Source organism: Rhamphochromis longiceps, linkage group LG6, assembly GCF_057381845.1.
Source record: "Rhamphochromis longiceps isolate RC_006_pf linkage group LG6, R_longiceps_female_GT1.1, whole genome shotgun sequence".
NCBI lineage: Eukaryota > Metazoa > Chordata > Actinopteri > Cichliformes > Cichlidae > Rhamphochromis > Rhamphochromis longiceps.
In genome coordinates this window covers 24,626,675-24,647,361 of record NC_140562.1, presented here as the reverse complement: position 1 = coordinate 24,647,361, position 20,687 = coordinate 24,626,675, and the positions used below count along the sequence as shown (strand labels likewise).

General features: G+C 39.8%; 2 protein-coding genes across 2 annotated transcripts in view; one reads left to right on the top strand and one right to left on the bottom strand.

Annotated features, from left to right (window-relative positions):
* ctnna2 (catenin (cadherin-associated protein), alpha 2) overlaps positions 1-20,687 on the top strand; it is a 340,484-nt gene that overhangs the window by 192,152 nt on the left and 127,645 nt on the right. The window lies entirely within an intron of this gene.
* lrrtm1 (leucine rich repeat transmembrane neuronal 1) lies at positions 13,488-15,602 on the bottom strand. Its single transcript, XM_085409839.1, has one exon. The coding sequence runs from the start codon at positions 15,265-15,267 to the stop codon at positions 13,714-13,716; it is 1,554 nt and encodes a 517-aa protein (XP_085265965.1). The 5' UTR covers positions 15,268-15,602; the 3' UTR covers positions 13,488-13,713.

Here is a 20,687-nt window from a genome sequence, read left to right as displayed (position 1 = left end):
AGGCATCAAATTAAGTAACATAAGTTAAAATGCATAAATGACACACTTATACGAGGACAGGAGTAACACAGCAGAATATCTCCGTTGGTCTCTTTGTGAGAAAGATATATTGAGGGGTTACAAACAAATTCTGCAGTTTTATACCCGTACCCCAACGTGGGGAAAACAAATCTAAAATTGTGCTGCAGTGGGTGCACCCCTTTTCAGACATCAGCATGCAAGATGCACAGTATAGTGTTGAACATCCAGTCTCTTCCCTTTATAAATACCTAAGAGCTGCAAAAGTGTCCTTGTACCAGGAAAGCTGGGATTTAAGAAATTGCTGCTTAAAAGGGGGTTATTTGGTGTTTCCAGGCTGTGTACTTTAACCTTTAGAGAGCTAAGCTTTAGCTGCTTGACATATACATTTAAGGAAATCAAATGATTTTGAGAGGCTACAAATATCATGTGGAATAAGGTCACAAGATAATGAGTTATACAGTTGGGAATAATGCCAGTATGTGATATGGCTGTTTATGGTCGTATGGTTTTTGCTGCCACAGATGAATTTGAATATAAAACATTTTTGTTGTTTGTTTGCTATTTGTGTGTGTGCTAAAATTATACTAAATAGCTGAAATAGTTGCTTAAACAATGCCAAAAAAAAATAATTGTACATTAATTTCTGTTCCCTTTATTGCATCTGCAGATTTTGTAGCTCAGCTGAAAATTCAGCCACAGCAATGTTTTCTTTTACCCGGTTATTTTCTGGTTGGGTTCAACTTTGCATATCGGTTTGCACATTTGGATTCAACGTTAAAGCATAACTCGTGACATTTTTAGCTCTAGTGGAATTTTATATTACCCATTTTAATGTTACGCAAGTGCAGTCTCTGAAAGGACTTTTCATGGTTCATCTTTGAATAAATTGCTAACATTTCTGGAATTTCCCCTGAATATGCTGTGAGTATACAGTATTTCATTTTCAGAGTTTGTGTATTAGGTTTGTTCTGCTTAGCTGTTGTTAAATGTCTGCTTGAAGGCTCTTTTTCAGTTTAAAAAACAACAACAATTGCAATATATTCATTTTTATTTGCAGGCATGAGACTTAAAAAAAAAAAAGCCATATGGGTGGTTTAAACAGATTTTGTCGCAAAACTCTTTTTCATTGTTGTTGTTATTTATTTATTTTTATTTACTCGCGCTCGCTCCTTTGTGCACATATGGACGCACAGGCAACACCACACACAGAGTACAGACCGGACCAAATACTTTCTCATCAAACATCCTCCCATTGTCATCTCAGGCCCATGGGTTTCATTAGTGCCAGCTTTAAAACAACAACTCTCATTCCCACTCCCACACACTAGTCCCAAATGTTTTCAGTGAAGAAGGATACAACACTCGCCTGAAGGGTAGGTGCATGTAAAATTTCACAAAATAGCGAGAATTGGGAAATGCATTCTCTCCTCTCGTTTGACCGACTCAGAAGAATAACATGCCATCCACACTAACGCCGGTTTACCTTTTTAAATTCATGATCCCAACAAATGCGGTCGAGTAACTGTAGTTTGTGTTTACTGGAGAGATTCCAAATTTGAATTGCATCCAAAGTGAGCACCAAGCGTGTTTATTAATATAAAGCTTTAATTAGAGGCTTTCTGCTCTCTGCTATGAGCAGAGCGGACGATCACTATGGACGTCTTTTTGGCAGCGATTCTTTCCTTTTGTATTTGTTTTCACTGGATCTGAAGGATTTAATATGCCTCTTATGCTCCTAGGGCATCTCACTTTTATCCCTCATCTCACTGACTGTTTTCTAGAAATGCCCTTGAGCACCCCAAGTTGACAAGTTTTCCAGGGTGTACTGAGATAATCTTCTGTGTCACCAAAGCGTGTTCTCTGCATCCTAAACAAATTAGTGCAGAGAAGGTTTTTTTTTTTTTCTGTTTTCTTGTGCAGCGCTGCCAGTGGTTTAAATGGGAAGAGTAACAGCGTCTGATTTGTAGCGTCGTGACTTCTTTCCCCCACTTCAGTTGCAACAACTTTAACTAAACAGCAAAGTAGTGGACAGCAGCTGACTTTGAGGTTGCCTAGCAACAAAGTCAAGATGCTTCGAGGGCCTTCATCTGCAGCTTCATAATAAAAGAAGATCAGAGCATCTAATGTTTCACTGTAAAGGATATTTAGCTGTGTAGTATTTCTCACGAACATAAAACATCTCCCATCAGGTTTTTGATTACTGTGTAGGTGATTTTGTTTTTACCTGTAACACACATACACCGTGTGTAACTTGCGCTTCACTCTTTTTGTTGCCTGTCTGAAGTTTTCAGAAGGCCTGTGGGGACTGCATATCTAGAGCGATCAGACATTTTACCATAGGGCAGGGGACGATGAGCCGGATTCAGGAATCCCAGCCCAGAAGGCTGCCTTATTCAGTATTCTGCCAGTGTGTGATCCTGACCTTACTGTAGCATGTCCTTGGTGCATGCGGAGCGCAGCAAATGCCTTTTTGGGGGATTGCATGCTCCAGCCCATTTTAATGTGTCGTTTCATTCTCAGCACACTATCACTAAGCCGTGCAGCAGGGGGCTCGGAGCAACCATTTTGATGATGAGTCTGATTGAATTAATACTGTTGAAGCTGACACTTAATGGTTTATGATTAGTTAGAATCATTAAAAGATGAGGCAGATCTGTGTAAAAGACACCCTAAAACCCCTGTGTTTGCCATACAATGAGGGAATAGGTTTTAAACTATGACCTTAAGCTAATCCATGAAGTCTCACCTATTGAAAATCACACATTTTGTACACACACAACAAGCATTACAGGTGGCACGAGGTGCTGGACATAACACAACGAAAGCAAACTTCTCTGGGTAATTTAAAGTTGTTGTTTTAGAGTCGCTTGGGGAGGAATATTGATGCAAACAAGATCTTGCACTTCTACACGGGATCACCACAGCAGGTAGCTCCACATATTTGAGTTTGCCATTTTGAATTTTTTATGCCAGATGACCTTACTGACCCGGGCCCACAGGGATTTGTCTTCTCCTGGGATTCAACTGGTGATCTTTTGCTTGTAAATTCGTAAAACACACCACCGTGGAGCTAATTGACTTGGAGGGAATGTATTCAAATTCATTATAGAGCAAATATTGTTAAGCAACAACTTTTCTTATTGTATTTTAAAACACTTTCTCCTCCACTGTTTTTGTTTACAGGGAAACTATAATCATCGATCTAAATGTGCATGATAACTGCTTTCTCATAATTATTGGCAAAACTGCAGTATATTTTATTTGCCTTTTTTTCAACGCAATTTCCTTTTACCTGTTGTCTTTGTTAATAGACTCTGTTTTTTGTCTGTTTCTCTGTGTTTTCAGCACCTATTTCCTCTCTTTCTCCACACTCCCACAGTTCGTCTGGCCATCTGGGCTTTCTCATGTTGAAACAACAAAAAAAGCACTTTTCTGTTTGACTCATACCTACTTCCTGTTTAATGATGCAGTGTGAATTATTTTCAGTTTTCTTTAACATACTTGCTGTCGAAACTAGAGTCAGATGGAATTTGCAATGCCGTAACGAAAACTAATAAATTTGTCACTAAACATTAGCTGTAGCGTTCTGATCGTAAACACAAGTTGTTCAAAAGTGGATCAAAGAACTTTGCAAAAGTTCTTTGATCCACTTTTCAAACAGATTGCTTTCCTCTATAAAACAACTGAAGTACCAGAGTAACAACTGCACTCCTTTCCAGCATAGGTAGACTGATAATCGCTGTATTTTTCACTTTATTCATTCTTCAGATGTCCTCTAAGTGGCAAAATTATTAGATGTAAACTCATAAATGAAATTTCTTTGATTCCCTAAGCATTTTACCAACAAAGGAAAACAAGCTGATAAATGCAGGCTTGTAGTCATTTTAGCTCTTAAAAGAACATCCTGGGTACAGTAAATGCAACACTGTACAGTTTGTTTGAAATTAAATGATTGAGATGAACATAGATCACAGAATTTATACATTTATACACAGTATGAAAAAACCCCACTTTAAATAAAAACATGGCCTGTCACACGTTTGTATTCTTAGAACTGTATTGCCTGTGTATTAAACTAGCGCGCAACATCACTGTGTAGTTTACACATTCAAAGATGATTGACACTGTGGGCAGACTCCTAGAATATCTCATGACTGGTAATTCAGAAACAGTTTTCAGTGTCACACTTTATTTTAAGATATACGTCGCATAGATATTCGAAAGCTCATTTAGCTCCTGGCAGCCTCACGTTTGTTTGTTTTTCTTTTTACTGTGCAAAGTTGTAGCAGTGGTAGAGGTGTTCAGCTGAAATGCTTTTTTGAAGTGACGGAGGGGGTTGATGTCACATTGCATCATCGTTTTTTGTAAAAGAGCAAATAATATTAATACTGTTCTTTATCTGTATATATTTATCAACCAAATCAACTATTACAGGTTCAGTCAGCCAGTGCTCATCTGTGCCCCCCCACAAGAAACACACACACACACACACACACACACACACACACACACACACACACACACACACACACACACACACCTTTTACCCCACCCAGTTGAAACAAATGGCTCCAACCCTCATCCCCCCACCCACCCCCATAACCCTACTTTTCTGTAGTATTGTTGTGACATTATGAAGTAAAGTGTCCTGATATGATTTTTGTTGTGATTTGACACTATCTATATCAAAGGTAATGATTTTAAATAAGTAGATTTAAATATTTAAAAAACTGTAGGATTAAAAAAATGAAATTAAAGAAGTTATATTCAAGCATTTAGGCAGGTATGCTTCCTTTCCGGCCATACAACAATATAAATATACCTCCCGGAAACAGCTGAACACACTGAGGCACCTAAAAGAGGTGGTTTCTCAAGGATGTGCCATATGTGTCATGCTAATCATTAAGAAAAAAACCTTCAAACATACTTCTAGTGGCAGGTAACAGTGCTAACAAGCCTACCCAGTGGCACTTTTGTGGTCAAGCCCAGCCATCGGTTTTTAAGGCAGTTAGGCTGCACAGAAACATGCACAGATTTGTAGTGGGGCACTGCTTGGTTGGCAGAATGTGATCCCAGCGTCGCTGCTGGCCATCAGAGTCGATAGTCAGCAAAGTCCAATAAAAGCTTGTCTTTCTGTTCCTCCTCTTCTTGCTGTCAGGTACAATGGTTTTCACAAGTTAGACATTAAACGCACCATCAGTTTAACTGTGGTACTGCAGTAATGCAAACATGCTGTTTCACTCTGCCATAGGCTGTCTGATCCCACTACCGAGTGTTGCACTCTTATGGTGACTGTCTTGAAAGAAGTGAAGCTTCAGTGTGCTGAGCGCATTTTTACCTTTAAGTGTGTAAGGATGTTGCATCTGACCCTTTCAGAGTTTGCAATGCAGACGTAAATATTTTAACGTTGTTCTCTCTGTCTCTTTCTCTCTCTTTCATGGCTTCCTTTTTGGATCCACTTGTCTTCTGCCCTGCATTTAATATGACAGGTAAGTCCATCTCTTGTATTTCTACCGACGCCTCTGGGCTGGATCTCACTTGTATGCATCGAGTGTCACACTGAGAATGTTTACCAAAATTGCATCTTAAGTACTGGGGATGCATCTTTAGTCCAATGGTTTTGTAAACAGTGAGCACATTCCCTTTTTCTCAGCTGACACTTGGAGAATGGGGCAATTCCATTTATGCAGCCAATCTCATTGGCTACTGGAGAGATGCCAATCTCCCTCGAAGATAGGGAAAAGAGAGGGAGCAAAGGGAGTAGGAGAAAAGCATTTATTCAACCTGACACAGATCAGATAAATGGGAAATGATAAATGCTGTCTATTTTTACTTCCCCTAACCGGTGTTAACTTTATATTCAAAGGGAAGCTCTTACGAGCTTACTATGCCTCTGAAAAACCTGATCAAAGTTTTGTTAGGGATTTACTTTTATTTTTCGTGATCTGCCTATAAATTATGAAAGATGTAATTATTGTGATTAATAATTTAGCATAAAGAGTGAATATGCTGAGCTAATGATATACTGCTTGGAGAGGAGGGAACAAAAAGTATGTGGTTATAAATTAAGAAAACAAAAAAAGGGCCTTGCTTTAAAGTCAGTTCCCATTATGCATTTAACTATTGCTAATGTTTTCTCATTTGAATTCTTTCGATATCTGATTCCGCCCACATCTAACATGGTAAATTTAAACATTTACCCAGGCAGCTTCATTTGTAGCTGTTGAAAAGGCCAGGGACCTTTTTAAAATGACAGCCAGGGTGACATTTACATTTAAGACAATCTGCACATTTTAAGACTTTAAATTTAAGTCCAGATAAACAGAATACCATTCTGTATTCGAGGAGCGTAACAGACGCTGTGGCTTGAATCAAATTCAAACCTGTGCCTTTTTTAATATTTTAATTTGTTCTCTAGCTATTTAAATTTAAAGGTTACAACTCCAATTTAGCAGTCATTATAAAAGAGCAATTTATTGTTTTTGTTTGTTTCACTTGTTTAGACACACAAATCCTTGATCGCCTTGGCAAAATTACTAAATGATGACATATGTATAGTCTTAAAAAACAAAGAGAAAACATCAAATTGACATTTTGTAGTTATAAGTAAGTGAAGATTGAAGCAGTTTTCATTCCTTTGGATACATAAAGTTTGAATCTGGGGCTCCAGATTAGGAGCCACTGATAGGAGACACCTCAAGGCATGAACGTTTGTTTTATTCCAGGGTCTGGTGGTCCCCTTTGCTTTTGAAATGTACACTGTCCTCTTGTCGAGATCACGGAAGCTCTCAAAGGCCTTCAAGAAATAAAGACCAAATAGCAGAGAAAAATGACATTTTGAATCAATAGAAGGCTTCGAGAATAACCTTGTCTCCTAATAATTACACACAGTTTCAACTAAACTACAACTTTTGAGTTAGCACAAGTGTGGCTTTCTATGGTAGTTATGTGTGATACAGTATAGAGACAGGCCTTGTTCCTTATTGACATTGTCCCCTCGTTTTATTTCTAATTTAGTCTTTCCAGTTTTGTTGCTGTTAGCTTTAACAAAGCTAAAATATGCTGGCCTTAAAAGCTTCACCACAATTTCCTGGATTCAGGCTGCTGGAAGTGAAGGAATAAGTGGCAAAAATATTGAAGGTGTGCTAGTAGACGGTGTTTTAAACATTTAAATAAAACTACAGGTCTCCTTTAATAATATGTCCCCAAAGCAGCACTTTGGGAATACCACATGCTAGTGGAAGAAGTGTTTGCCGTGTGCTGTCTTGTCTGTGCGCAATATTGGTAGACTACTGTACACTAAACATTACCTACATATTCTTTGTAAAGGCGATACATATTCAAACACAAACATTTTTTGTTATTTGTTGAATTTCTGATCGGTCCCTCCAAAGATGTTTCAGAACCTCGTAGGATCAGTCAGGAAAAAAGGCATTAAAAAAAAAACTAACATCACAAAAGTAAGAATTTTTCTTCCTGCTTCCTATCTGTTTGTTTTTTATTTTGGTTTTTATAACGTTCAGCTTTGGAATTGGGAAATTTTGACAAGTATATAACAAATTCATGACTAGTGCGTTACAGGAAAACTAGCTCGCTGCACTATTTAGACACTCTGTGTTTCCGTCTCATACTTCCATTGTTACTGATGTCACAGTCGCCCTGGCAAGTGATGCAACAAATATGTCCTCCATGGCAAGTATTTGTAATAGAAGGTATTTGTTGCTATAACCTTCAAATGTATCCCTTAAATATGATTTCATCCGCAGATTTTTTTTTCTTTTTACACTGAATCAGACTATGCTTTGTTATTAATTTCTACTTTAAGATAAGTGTTAGATATATCTCCAAACATCTAATTTAATAGGACAATGCCCATATCCACTAACATGGAAACAGGAAAATCATTATGTTTAAAATTGCATACCAGACAATGCATGATAGACAACGTGAGGTGTGAGCATTATATCCTATATTGGATTTGTTTAATATCTCATCATCTGAACTATCTGTAAAGGTATAAATAACTATGATAAAAGAACAGGAAATCCTGCTTTCAGTCCTGGATAAAGCTTTGTCGTTCAGCCACCGTAATACTCTGAATATTAGGCACTGACCCACATCTGCCATCATGCAGGTTACATAGAGCCCCAGATGCAGGCCCAGCTGTTGCCATGTATTATCACACTGACTGACCCTGATGTTTTAAGTTAAATGCAAGACAAAACATTAGCATACGCTAATCCAACCATACCATGGCATGTAAGTTAACGTTAAAACAATGCACTATTAATAACAACAACAACAACAACAACAACAACAACAACAACAACAACAACAACAACAATAATAATAATAATAGTAATAATAATAATAATAATACTAAGCCTCTCCCACCCCCTAAGTCAGAGTAATGTCAACCTTGCCCCCATTCTCTAACTAGTTTTACCTTCAGAGTACCACAGCTCTTCCATATGTAGGTAAGAATAATGACTCCAGTCATTATTATTAATTCAGTGTTGCTACAGTGTGGTGTATGTAAATGAAGCAGTGGGCAGAGAGAGCTATAGGCTGCCTGGAGAGTTAGCCTGAGTAATGAATGTAATTATTGTGCCCGTGTCTGTTTTAGCAAAGTTATTATTTTGACAGTTTGCGCCACATTCATAAGGAAAGGTCTGGAATTAAATTATAAGCTTCCTTTACTTTTGCATCTAAATGTATTATTTGTCAGAGTAATCTCTCTGTATAATTTATGTGTATGTCTGTGTGTGTGTGTGTGTGTGTGTGTGTGTGTGTGTGTGTGTGTGTGTGTGTGTGTGTGTGTGTGTGTGTGTGTGTGTGTGTTAAATTCCCCTCTTACTGTCCTCTTTCAATTAATCCCCAGCTTGTACACGCAGGTTATATAAACACTGGGGTTTTGATAGTGGCTATCAGTGAATTTAGTGCTGTAGAATCGCACTTACACCAGTCACATGCGGCATTGGGACTAAAAAGGAGGGAGAGAAGGGGATGTACAATGAGAGAGAAAATGGCGTGTCAGAGGATTTGGATTCTAAGATAATGTTGATGATTATTAGAATATTGATCCTGATAACCCACCTGTTATAAAAGAATCAGTGCAAAGCCACCCACACATTGTCATTAGTCATCAGCAGCTCCTTACAGCCCACTGCAGTACATGCTGCCACCCATGATTTAGCTCTGCATCCAGTTATGAGGGGGTGTTTAGCATTTATTATGCAGCACAGTCCCAGTCCCAGTGAGATGGCAGAATGCTGCCCGATCAATACCCCTCACAGGAACCTAGGTTAATTTATTCATTTTAGAATGTTCTCGTGCCTCTATGGCCCTCTGTGGTCTTGCCTAACACGGTAGGAGTGTTTAGTTACTGACACTCACACCATTGCACAGGCCCTACGTGCTGAAACTCTGACATCATTATGCAAACGCCATATTGGTACGTGTTATTAAGCTGTCGTTTTTTGTGATACCAAAAGTCGGGCTGCCCTTTTAATAATACTGAAGCATGTTTCTGAATGCTCGCTGTATAGTCTGGCTAGAATGTGTAGAATTTGAGTCCGCAGGGTCTCTGTATTGTTAGTATTTGACCTTTAGTTCTTACCCTGGCCTTATGCACCTAGTGTCCCACTTTTTGCAAACCATGTCAGAATTTCCTTTTTCATTGTTTTGACCTTTGCTCTTCATCCCTTTGTGGCTTTCTGTCCAAGCACCAGTCGTGTTGTTGGTCTACAACATATCCCTAGACACCCAAATAGTTTCCAAGTCTGTTATGCAGGCAGCATATGCTTGAATTTGCACACACGAGCTACAAGACAATAGCTTCAGACCTATTAGCTTGTGATCTGGACAGGCAGCTACCATATATCCTCTAGCTGCCAAACAGCAGCAGCGGCAGCTCTGCAATCTTATGCTCTCCTCCCCGGCTGCTCTTAAGTAAAACAACAATCTCACCCTTTTCCTCTGACTGAACAGTGATCTGATTATGGATTATTGCAGTTATGGATTTCCATGTAAATAAACCATATCATCTCTAACCATCAGTTTACGCCTCAAAATGTGAGGACGAGATGAATACATTTGTTATCACTGTGATCATTTTGGTTACCACTCATCTGTATTGATTTTTACCGAGCATCATCAATCAAGGCACTCATAATGGATGCTGTCTGAGAGCACATATCTCCCTTCAGAGAATTATCACCTCAGGCTTGGGTCAAGCAGAGATTTGATCTCTTGTCAGTTAGATGAATTGATGTCTTACAGACACAACAGAGAGAGGTAGGGAGAGGATTAAGGTAAAGGTGAGGAGGAATAAAAAGAAGTCTAAAGTAGTTAAACTTCAGTCCTGAGGACTCAAAGGTATAGAAATAATCATATCCATTCTCCATCACCATTTGCCCTGGTTGCTTGGTTAAAAAAGTAGTTAAATGAAATCAATAGTGGTGCTAGTACTGGCCTCCATGCCAAGCATCATCCAATATTTATATAAATGAAGCTTCACAACCTCAATTTACCCTGCAGTTGCCTGTTTAAGGGGCTGTGAAGTACCTGAAGGTAAGGGGAATTCTGGACAGGATATGAAGATGAAGAGAATAAAATAAATTTCTGTCCCTATCAAGATGTCCTTACATAGTCATTTGCATTCATGTCATTTGACAGGTCATGATTTCCAGCTGTACCGAGTTTTGAATCAGGGTGCGCTTGCTACAATAAAAAGGAACCAGATCGTAAATTTCGCATGGCAACTTTAAGCCATTGCCAGTCCCTAAAACACATTTTCAGAACTGCTAAATTACTAAGTTGTTCCCAAGGCTTGAACTTCAAGCGTCATGGCTACACTTTGGTTTTTTCTTTTACTGGATCAACTACATAAAAGTGAAATAAATCCAGTACTGAATCTGTGCTCTGCTGAAATTCCATGCCACGCTATCAATAGTCAAAAATAAAAACATAATTTCTATTTATATCATTTTATTCATCTCCCAGAATACTCGCATAAAAACTTTAATTGTAGCCTGAGGCCTCTGGTAACAAGTACAGGTATTTGTTTTCCTTTCACTGACAGCTGGAGAGACCCTCTGGGATTTAAGTTGAACACTGAGGGCCGCTGTGGTTGTTGCATTTCATTATGACCACACCATTTCACTTTTGCCAAGTGCTCAGACTAAATTATTATTTTTCACCCACTGCGAGACATTTCCTCAGACACTGGTTTGATGTTAATGATTCATACAGTGTTTATTGAGATAACTTTAAGATTTAAACTAATCTTAATTTTGGGACGTATATATCTGAAGAGAACAAAAAGGGTCTAGTTTGAAAACCGATTAATGACCAAGTTATACAATTTTATGTTTATGTATGTTTACTGCTGCTTGCATTATGTATAGAATGGGACAGTTCATTCATTTTAGAAAAAAATCACTGAATTCCCACCTTGTCCTTCATAATAATTAGAATGATTTCTATGTGATGGGATTTCTTTGGGCCTGGGAGAAATCCTATGAGCTGTGGGAGGAAACGAAGGAGCTTCGGTATTACATATTCTGTGGCTCACTGGCATTCTGGCTAGCATTTTGGGGATCTCGAGTTTGTAAGAATTAACACAATTAAATAGATCGATGAAATGTTTCAATATAACAATATAGTTTCTAATTTTCTTTTTTAGCCACTCGAATTTTCCCTTCAAAATATTTCATTTAGACCCAGTAAATAGTGGCACACTTCAATTAAATTTAATCCTTACTCTCTGCAAAAATCCCCTCCCCCCTCTCTGTTTTTTCCAGACACTTTATTGCTTAAGGGACCTTAAATCCTCTATACTTCTTCTCAGGCTGGGTTTACTCCCAGGCCTTTATCAACCTCAACAAGTTATAACAATTTAAAATACACCAAAGCATCTCATTTTGTACCACTTATTGCAAATGATTAAAAAGAAGAACAGCCAAACACCATCTCACAATGTTATCGAATTAAAGATTTAAAGAATGTAAACTTATTGTGTAATGATTGTCAGTGAGTTCTTAAAACATTTTTATTCCTGATGACTTACAAGTTGTAAACATTATCTTATTTATCGCAAAATAACACAAAAAATAATGCAAATTGATCTTTTTGTCTTCTTCTCTTTTTTTTTTCTCAGAAAAAGCTGCTGTAAAATCAGTATATTGATGTTGCCCCCGTTGTGAAATTTTTCAGAACATGGTGCACAATTGGTATAATGCTGCCACGGTATGAGAATGTGCACACTAGAGAGCAGTCTGTTCCCTCTTTCTGCAGTCGTTGTGATCCTCCATCTCTCTCTCACATAACATACTGTTCATGTCAAAGGACCCAGGAAACACAACATCTGTCAGTGCGCTAATGTACACAATAAACACCAAAGGGAGAAGGATATATACACGCACCTGGAAATGGCCTTGTATTCAACACACATTTTACATCACATGAAAAGAAAAACAAAAAAAAACAAAACAAAGTGACCAATATGTGCAAATCTTCTTGAAGCTGGTGAATAATTCCTTCGGTGGTTTGGATATTATTTGAACAGTATTTTTGATTTTACTATGGATGGTCTGAATGATTGTTGGCTTTGGTGTGCTTGATTCAGTAAGAGGACGCAACGCTCCTCTGCGACAGCCAAAAGGTGAGAAGCAACGAGAGGCATAGCTTTAGCTCTTTTATACTCTGCTTTCTTCACTTGGATGGAGCACAAATATTATGATATCACTAAATGAAAATATGATTACTGATAAAGGATGAAATAGATCGTTTTTAATCTATTCACAGACAGGCAATGGGAAAGAAACTACACTGATAGAAAGTCAACACAATGAATGCAAAACAAAATGTGATTCAATCCGAGAAGAGGTCTAAAACTCAGATGGTGGGTTTTACACTGGAGATGAGATGCAGATATCCCTCTTCCCCTTTTCTTCTTTTTTGTTTTTCGCCTTATTTTTTTTAGGGGGGGGGGGCTGTTTGATGCACTGCAGAGTCATGGCTCTACAGTCCACGAGCGCAAAGACTGCGTCTGTCGTCATTCATCCTCTCTGACAGGCTTCTCATATACAAATGAGTTTCTGTGAATAGCAATTCATTTATTTAAACACTTTTTTGTAGTTTACAAAAGAAATAGATTATCTTTTTTTTGTCCACACTTGCACGTCTTCTTCTTTAACATATTTTACACAGTTTTATTTTTACATTTTTAATTAAACTTAAATGTGTTTTTAATATTTTAAATGCTCAAATATTGTGTGTACCATAATACAAATGGTTTCTTTTTTTCCTCTCCTGTGTCCCCAGTTTATTTTTAAACAATAATTAAATGTCCTGAAATAGAAAGACACATTAAAGCTCAAATATCCATCCTCGAGAGAAAAGCCTCAGCACTGTATTCCTCTCTCTTTTTCGATAGAACACGAACAGGTCCAAGAGTCCCATGACCATTATGTGACTTCAGATCAGCAGCAGATAGCAGTAGCAGTAAATCCACCACAAAATAGTCAGCCACATGAAGCACACTTCTTCCACATCACAGTGAAATGCTTTGTAAAAAAAAAAGTGTCCAGAAGATTGAATAATTCCTTCTGTCCCCCTCCCCGGTGTATCCAAAAAGGAATTTACTGTATATCCAGATAATCACAGGTAAAGACTTACTCAAAAGCAGGGTCACACTTCACATTCCCGAGAAGCTTGTTGTTGGCAAGTGCAAGAGCCATATTCATTGATGATTACCAAAGCTCCCTCAATATGGTTAGGTTTATAGTCAACATAGTACTCTGGTGTAGAAATTGCAGCCATCTGCTGCATGCTTTGCTTTTGCTTCTGCTTACGGCGCTGACTGCTGAAGCACTGCCTCAGTTGCCTTATTCCAGCTGGAAAGCACTTCCATGCCACGTATAGCATGAGCACTATGATGAGAAAGGAGAAGATGAGTGCCATGGTGCCTGTTACCACCTTGTGGATCTGCATGGTGCTCTCTAGGTCATCATGGCCCACTGTGACAGTGAAAGAATTTGTGACCACTTCACTACCCTCGCCCTCATAGGGGTTGGGAGTAATGGGGCCCAGATCCCTCGTGGAGGCGTACAGGCCTGCTGTGGTCACCTCTACTGGGGGATCCTCACATAGCTGAAAAGCATAGACGGCATCCAACACATCCTCACCCTGTGCTGTGTCAGGGCTTGAACACAGCAGGGAATTGTCATGCTGGCCTCGGAAGGCACTCAGCCAAGAGGCCAAGGCACACACATTGCGGCTGCACTCCCAGTCATTCCCTGCCAGGGTAATGCTGTCCAGAGATGACCACGAATCCAGAATGCGCTGGTCCACAGAGGTCAAACGATTAGAGTCTAGCATCAGTACCTTGAGGTTTGGTGTACTCTCAAAAACATGTGGCTCGATGTACTCGATTTCGTTTGCTGACAGGTCAATCTTCTCTAAAAAGTGCCATGTCCAGTCTAGTGTGTTTACAACAATAGTGGCACGATTGTTGTGCATGTACAGAGTGCGTAAAGAGATGAGGCGTGGGAAGTGGGCTAGGTTGACTTTAACTAGCTCATTGTGCTCAAGATGCAGCTCAGTCAACTTAAAGAGGCCAGCGAAGGAGTTTCGTGCCAGGCTCTGCAGTTGGTTGTATCCCAAGTCCAGAAACTGCATGCTCCTGCAGTCCTGAAAAATCCGCACTGGCACAAATTTGAGAGCATTGTAGCGCAAATGCAAATTGGTGAGCTTTCTAAGGCCGTGGAACAGGTCAGGCTCTAGTACCTGCAGCCTGTTGTATGAGAGGTCCAAGATACGGAGGTTTGGGAGGGGCCTAAAGGTGCCATTTGGCAGACTCTCAATCCGGTTGTTGCTCAGGTCTAACTCCTTGACTCGTCTCAGCTTGTCAAATGCACCCTCCTCTACAACGTCAATGCTGTTGTGATCTAAATAGAGCCAGGTGAGCTGTGACAGACCAGCCAGTTGGCCTTCACGCAGCTCCGTTAAGTTGTTCTCTCTCATGGACAGGCCCATGGCACTGCTCAGATTGCGGGGAATGTCTGTGAGGTTGAGCCCCTCGCAGTACAGCAGCTTGCTGTCGCAGCGGCACAACCTTGGACAAACCCCCTCTACCAAGGGAACTGTTCTTAGAAAAATGCCCAATGAACACAGTATCAACCCAGGGGGCTTCTTCAGTGGCCACTTTAAGTACAGTCCAATTAGAAGGAAATCCATTAGCATAAATATCCAGGGATGTCAGGGAGAAAATGTCCATTGAACCACTCTGGATATCGGTTTTGCTCGTATCAGATCATATTTATCGCATCATATCTATCTCGTTCAACAAGCTGTCTCATTCTATGTATGTCAGCTGAAGACAGTGATAGTATTTTTGTTATCAAGTCCCAAAAAATGCCAAAAAAATAAAGTCTCTTTCCTTACGTTATATATCAAGCAGTGGGTGGAGAGTAGAGGGGATGGAAAATCAAACTGTCCTCACTGATCAATCTTATTCGAAAAAATTCCTACTCACCCCTATTCAAAAGCTGACAATCTCCATTCAGCATCTCGCTTTGTGCCCCAACACTAATTATGTGCGAATCTAAAAAAGACCCCACTGTGGTACAAATTCTCCCCCCCTCCCTTCTCTCTTTTCAGTGGACACCAGATCCTTGGCAGGCTTACAATGTCTTAGTTCTCTTCAAGTGAAAGAGCCAGAAAGAGAAGGAATCCAAGTAGCTTTCAGCGAGATGGTAGGAAGTGCAAGTACCCCTGTCTGCATGAGCTCTGTCTCTCCTGCTCCTCCGCAGTCCTCTGCTGCAACGATCAGAGGGAAGAAGAGACAACCAGCGAAAGAAAAAAATAAGCAAGAATCTTTTTTTTTCTTTTTTAAAATAATCGGTCTTCAGCTCTTTCCTCCTTTCCCTCCCGCTTAAGTTTCAAAAGATCTGTCAAAATGTGTTATCGTCCATCGCTTGAAGAAATCACTGACTTGTAAGGTTTAGATCCATTCAAGCACTTAATCATGATTTCAGTGACGGACGCAAGGGAAAAACAAAAAAACAAAACAGGATATAAAGAGATGAACCCTGTTCACTGTTTTCTTGTGTAACAGTATTCCTCGTCATCTGAGTGGCTCATATTGGTTCGGTAGCCGCTCGCATCCCCCGTGGCTCGCAGGTTTCGTTTACTCCCTTGCTCTCTGGGTGTCTTCTCAGCCAGCTGGAAGAGGCTGCTGAAGGCTGGTGCTGGTAGGCAGGCAGGGGCGGTAAATGTGGGAAGCAAAGGAGCGCGCAATCCCTTGCAGCAGACCAGTACACTGACAGCGCATGCAGAAGCACCTTCTGTTCACTGAGTGTCGTAAGCCACTCACAATTCAGAGTGCTCGCTCCCTTTCCCTCACTCTCTTGCTCTCTTTCCCTTGATCGCTCTCTCACTTGTTCATGCTGCTCCCCTCCTCCTCTTCGCTCTCACATCTTCCCTCACTGCTTTTTTCTTGCTGTGTTTTTCTCTGTGCCTCAGACATTTACATATCCAGAATGGGCTGGGCTTAAACCAGGGGCTTTAATGAACCCCCTCCACCCCCCATATCTCTAGCGCTCTCTCTCTCTCTCTCTCTCTCTCTCTCTCTCTCTCTCTCTCTCTCTCACTGTCTCTCTCTCTCCCACACATACAAACACTCCTTCCCTCCCTCAATGACTGCAATGAAATCGGGCTCTTGACGTTGTCTGATTTCAGGCTTGCAATGATGAAAATGGGATCTTATATTATTTCTTTTCTTAAACAGATGTTTGCTTATATATCTGTGCTATATAGATGGAGAGGGAGGAAAAGAAAAGATATATAATTTCATCAAAGAATTTCTAAATATCTTCAATGAGACTTAAATGCACTAGTCACCATGTATGTCCTTCATTATATCATAGATGCCACAGGAGCATACGTGTATATATGGTATACTTGTTGCTTGCTTGCCAGCAACAAAGGTCGGCCTGTGAGTCAAGATGATTATGGCGTTCTTCATGTGCTCAAACCACCAGAAATTCTTTGTCGCTGACAGTTATTGCTGTCTGTGTCCATTGTGAATGCAGATGCAATTGTTTCCCACATAATATTAGCATTAAGCTAACATAGATATTCCCTCTGAAGGCTCACTTGTCTTCCTTTGCACTTCTCTGGAATTGCTTCTAGCCGTGTCATTGTTCTGCCCTAAAAGTTCAAAGACAATGAGCTGTGACTGTGTCTTATAGGCTTCACACGAGCCAAGTTTTAAACTTCTGACTCACCTCCTTCCTTTTCTGAGTTAATTGCACATTGGCTAACGGAACTTTCTTGTTCACTTATTCAGAAAACAATGAATTTAAGATGAACAAAAAAGAGTCTGAACAAAAAGATAAAGAGTGTTTTTTAATTTTTAATTATGCCCGCTTGACAATCCAGGCTGAGGATATAGAGCCAAGTATACAGTGTGAGAACGAGACGAGAAAGGATGGGAAAGGGTTTACATCGGCGTACGACCTCAGCATTCCTAGCCAAACTAGCAGTTTCCACAAGTTTCTCGAATTTATTGCCTAATTCAAAGTATAGACAGAAACAATTGAGAGGATTATTTCAAAATGTAGGATAGATAGAAAACAGACAAATGTATATTAGCAACAAGTGCGGAAAAAGCAGAAGCCAGAATGATATGGGTAAAAATGAAAATTTGACAAAGCACAACTTATTTTCTTCTTTAAAGTTTTACAGCCTCTGGCAACCGGGGAATTGCATTACTGCCATCTTCTAGAAATAATTGCGATTTGCTAAATAATTCTGTAGAGCAGATCACGAGTCGATCAATAGATCTTTTTCTATGCAATGTTTCTGCTAGTATTTATCTCTGCATTTCATTGTTGCAGGTGATAAGCATACAGAGCCAAGAGGCAGGTGCAAGCATTGATTGGTTAATTGGGAACAGGTGAGGTGGGTGTGATTGTCATGTGGTCATAACCAGGAAGACAGACTGAGGACATCTGGTGGATGTTTGAGGGGTGACATGAAGCAATGTGGAGCACAAATGTGGATTTCTTTCCCCTGCATTTTATAAATTTAAAAACAAAAAGAATGTCATTTACACATCATAAGCCTTTACATTTTTTAATCCCTTTTATTTTTCTTTAAATTTTTCAGTTTTTCTCACCACTGTGTTGTATCATTATATATACAGTGGGGCAAAAAAGTATTTAGTCAGCCACCGATTGTGCAAGTTCCCCCACTTAAAATGATGACAGAGGTCAGTAATTTGCACCAGAGGTACACTTCAACTGTGAGAGACAGAATGTGAAAAAAAAATCCATGAATCCACATGGTAGGATTTGTAAAGAATTTATTCGTAAATCAGGGTGGAAAATAAGTATTTGGTCAATAACAAAAATACAACTCAATACTTTGTAACATAACCTTTGTTGGCAATAACAGAGGTCAAACGTCTACTATAGGTCTTTACCAGGTTTGCACACACAGTAGCTGGTATTTTGGCCCATTCCTCCATGCAGATCTGCTCGAGAGCAGTGATGTTTTGGGGCTGTCGCCGAGCAACACGGACTTTCAACTCCCGCCACAGATTTTCTATGGGGTTGAGGTCTGGAGACTGGCGAGGCCACTCCAGGACTTTCAAATGCTTCTTACGGAGCCACTCCTTTGTTGCCCGGGCGGTGTGTTTTGGATCATTGTCATGTTGGAAGACCCAGCCTCGTTTCATCTTCAAAGTTCTCACTGATGGAAGGAGGTTTTGGCTCAAAATCTCACGATACATGGCCCCATTCATTCTGTCCTTAACACGGATCAGTCGTCCTGTCCCCTTGGCAGAAAAACAGCCCCATAGCATGATGTTTCCACCCCCATGCTTCACAGTAGGTATGGTGTTCTTGGGATGCAACTCAGTATTCTTCTTCCTCCAAACACGACGAGTTGAGTTTATACCAAAAAGTTCTACTTTGGTTTCATCTGACCACATGACATTCTCCCAATCCTCTGCTGTATCATCCATGTGCTCTCTGGCAAACTTCAGACGGGCCTGGACATGCACTGGCTTCAGCAGCGGAACACGTCTGGCACTGCGGGATTTGATTCCCTGCCGTTGTAGTGTGTTACTGATGGTGACCTTTGTTACTTTGGTCCCAGCTCTCTGCAGGTCATTCACCAGGTCCCCCCGTGTGGTTCTGGGATCTTTGCTCACCGTTCTCATGATCATTTTGACCCCACGGGATGAGATCTTGCGTGGAGCCCCAGATCGAGGGAGATTATCAGTGGTCTTGTATGTCTTCCATTTTCTGATGATTGCTCCCACAGTTGATTTTTTCACACCAAGCTGCTTGCCTATTGTAGATTCACTCTTCCCAGTCTGGTGCAGGTCTACAATACTTTTCCTGGTGTCCTTCGAAAGCTCTTTGGTCTTGGCCATGGCAGAGTTTGGAGTCTGACTGTTTGAGGCTGTGGACAGGTGTCTTTTATACAGTTTAGTTTCAAACAGGTGCCATTCATACAGGTAACGAGTGGGGGACAGAAAAGCTTCTTACAGAAGACGTTACAGGTCTGTGAGAGCCAGAGATTTTCCTTGTTTGAGGGGACCAAATACTTATTTTCCACCCTAATTTACGAATAAATTCTTTACAAATCCTACCATGTGGATTCATGGATTTTTTTTTCACATTCTGTCTCTCACAGTTGAAGTGTACCTCTGGTGCAAATTACTGACCTCTATCATCATTTTAAGTGGGGGAACTTGCACAATCGGTGGCTGACTAAATACTTTTTTGCCCCACTGTATATCTCTGTCACATTGTCATGAGCCTGGTGTGTTTTAAACATCAGGAGTGAGTTTCTTTAAATTTGGAACAAACATTTGGCTTGATTCAAGGGTGATCAAAGGTCAAAAGGTCACTGTGATTTTTTTTTTTTTTTGGTCCTAACGCAACCCATGAAGAGTCTTTTTGAGAAGTGGCTTAAATATTTATTTTTTTAGTATTTGATATTCATTATTTATTTGTTTAATAGCAAGTATTTGTGCTTATGCTTGGAGTTAAGAGATTGAATTAGTTTAAATTAGGTTAGTAATCAAGATTAGATCTTATAGTGTAAAGCTCAAGGTCACTTTGACTTCACCTCACTCCATTCTCATAAATGTGATATCCTACAGTTTCCAGGATGGAATTTCATTACAACTGGAGCAAATGCTTCACTTAGACTCGAGGATGAACTGATTAAAATTTGATGGTCAACATTTAAGATCACAGTGCCGTCGCAAATCACATTTGCAGCCATATCTCAGGATTCTGTGTGATAATTTTTCACTTAGTGTCAGACGTAAAAGTGAACTGTGGACCGAGGATCACGCAGATATGTGGAAAACTCTTTGAAGTGTGGATATTCCTTTTCCCACTTTTTTCCTCAGCGTGCAGTTAGCAGTCATACCAGAGGACAGTGATGGCATGCTCTAACAAAGAAGCTGTCTTGATGTGTGTCTGTGTACTTTTTTTTTTACCTGGTTGACAATATTTTTAAATCTTGCGTCATGAGTGTTTTTCATATTGTCAATAAGAAAATCTATTAAAAAAATGTTATATAAGAATCAGACTTTCTAGCTATCAGTGATGCTCATACATAATATAATATAATATATG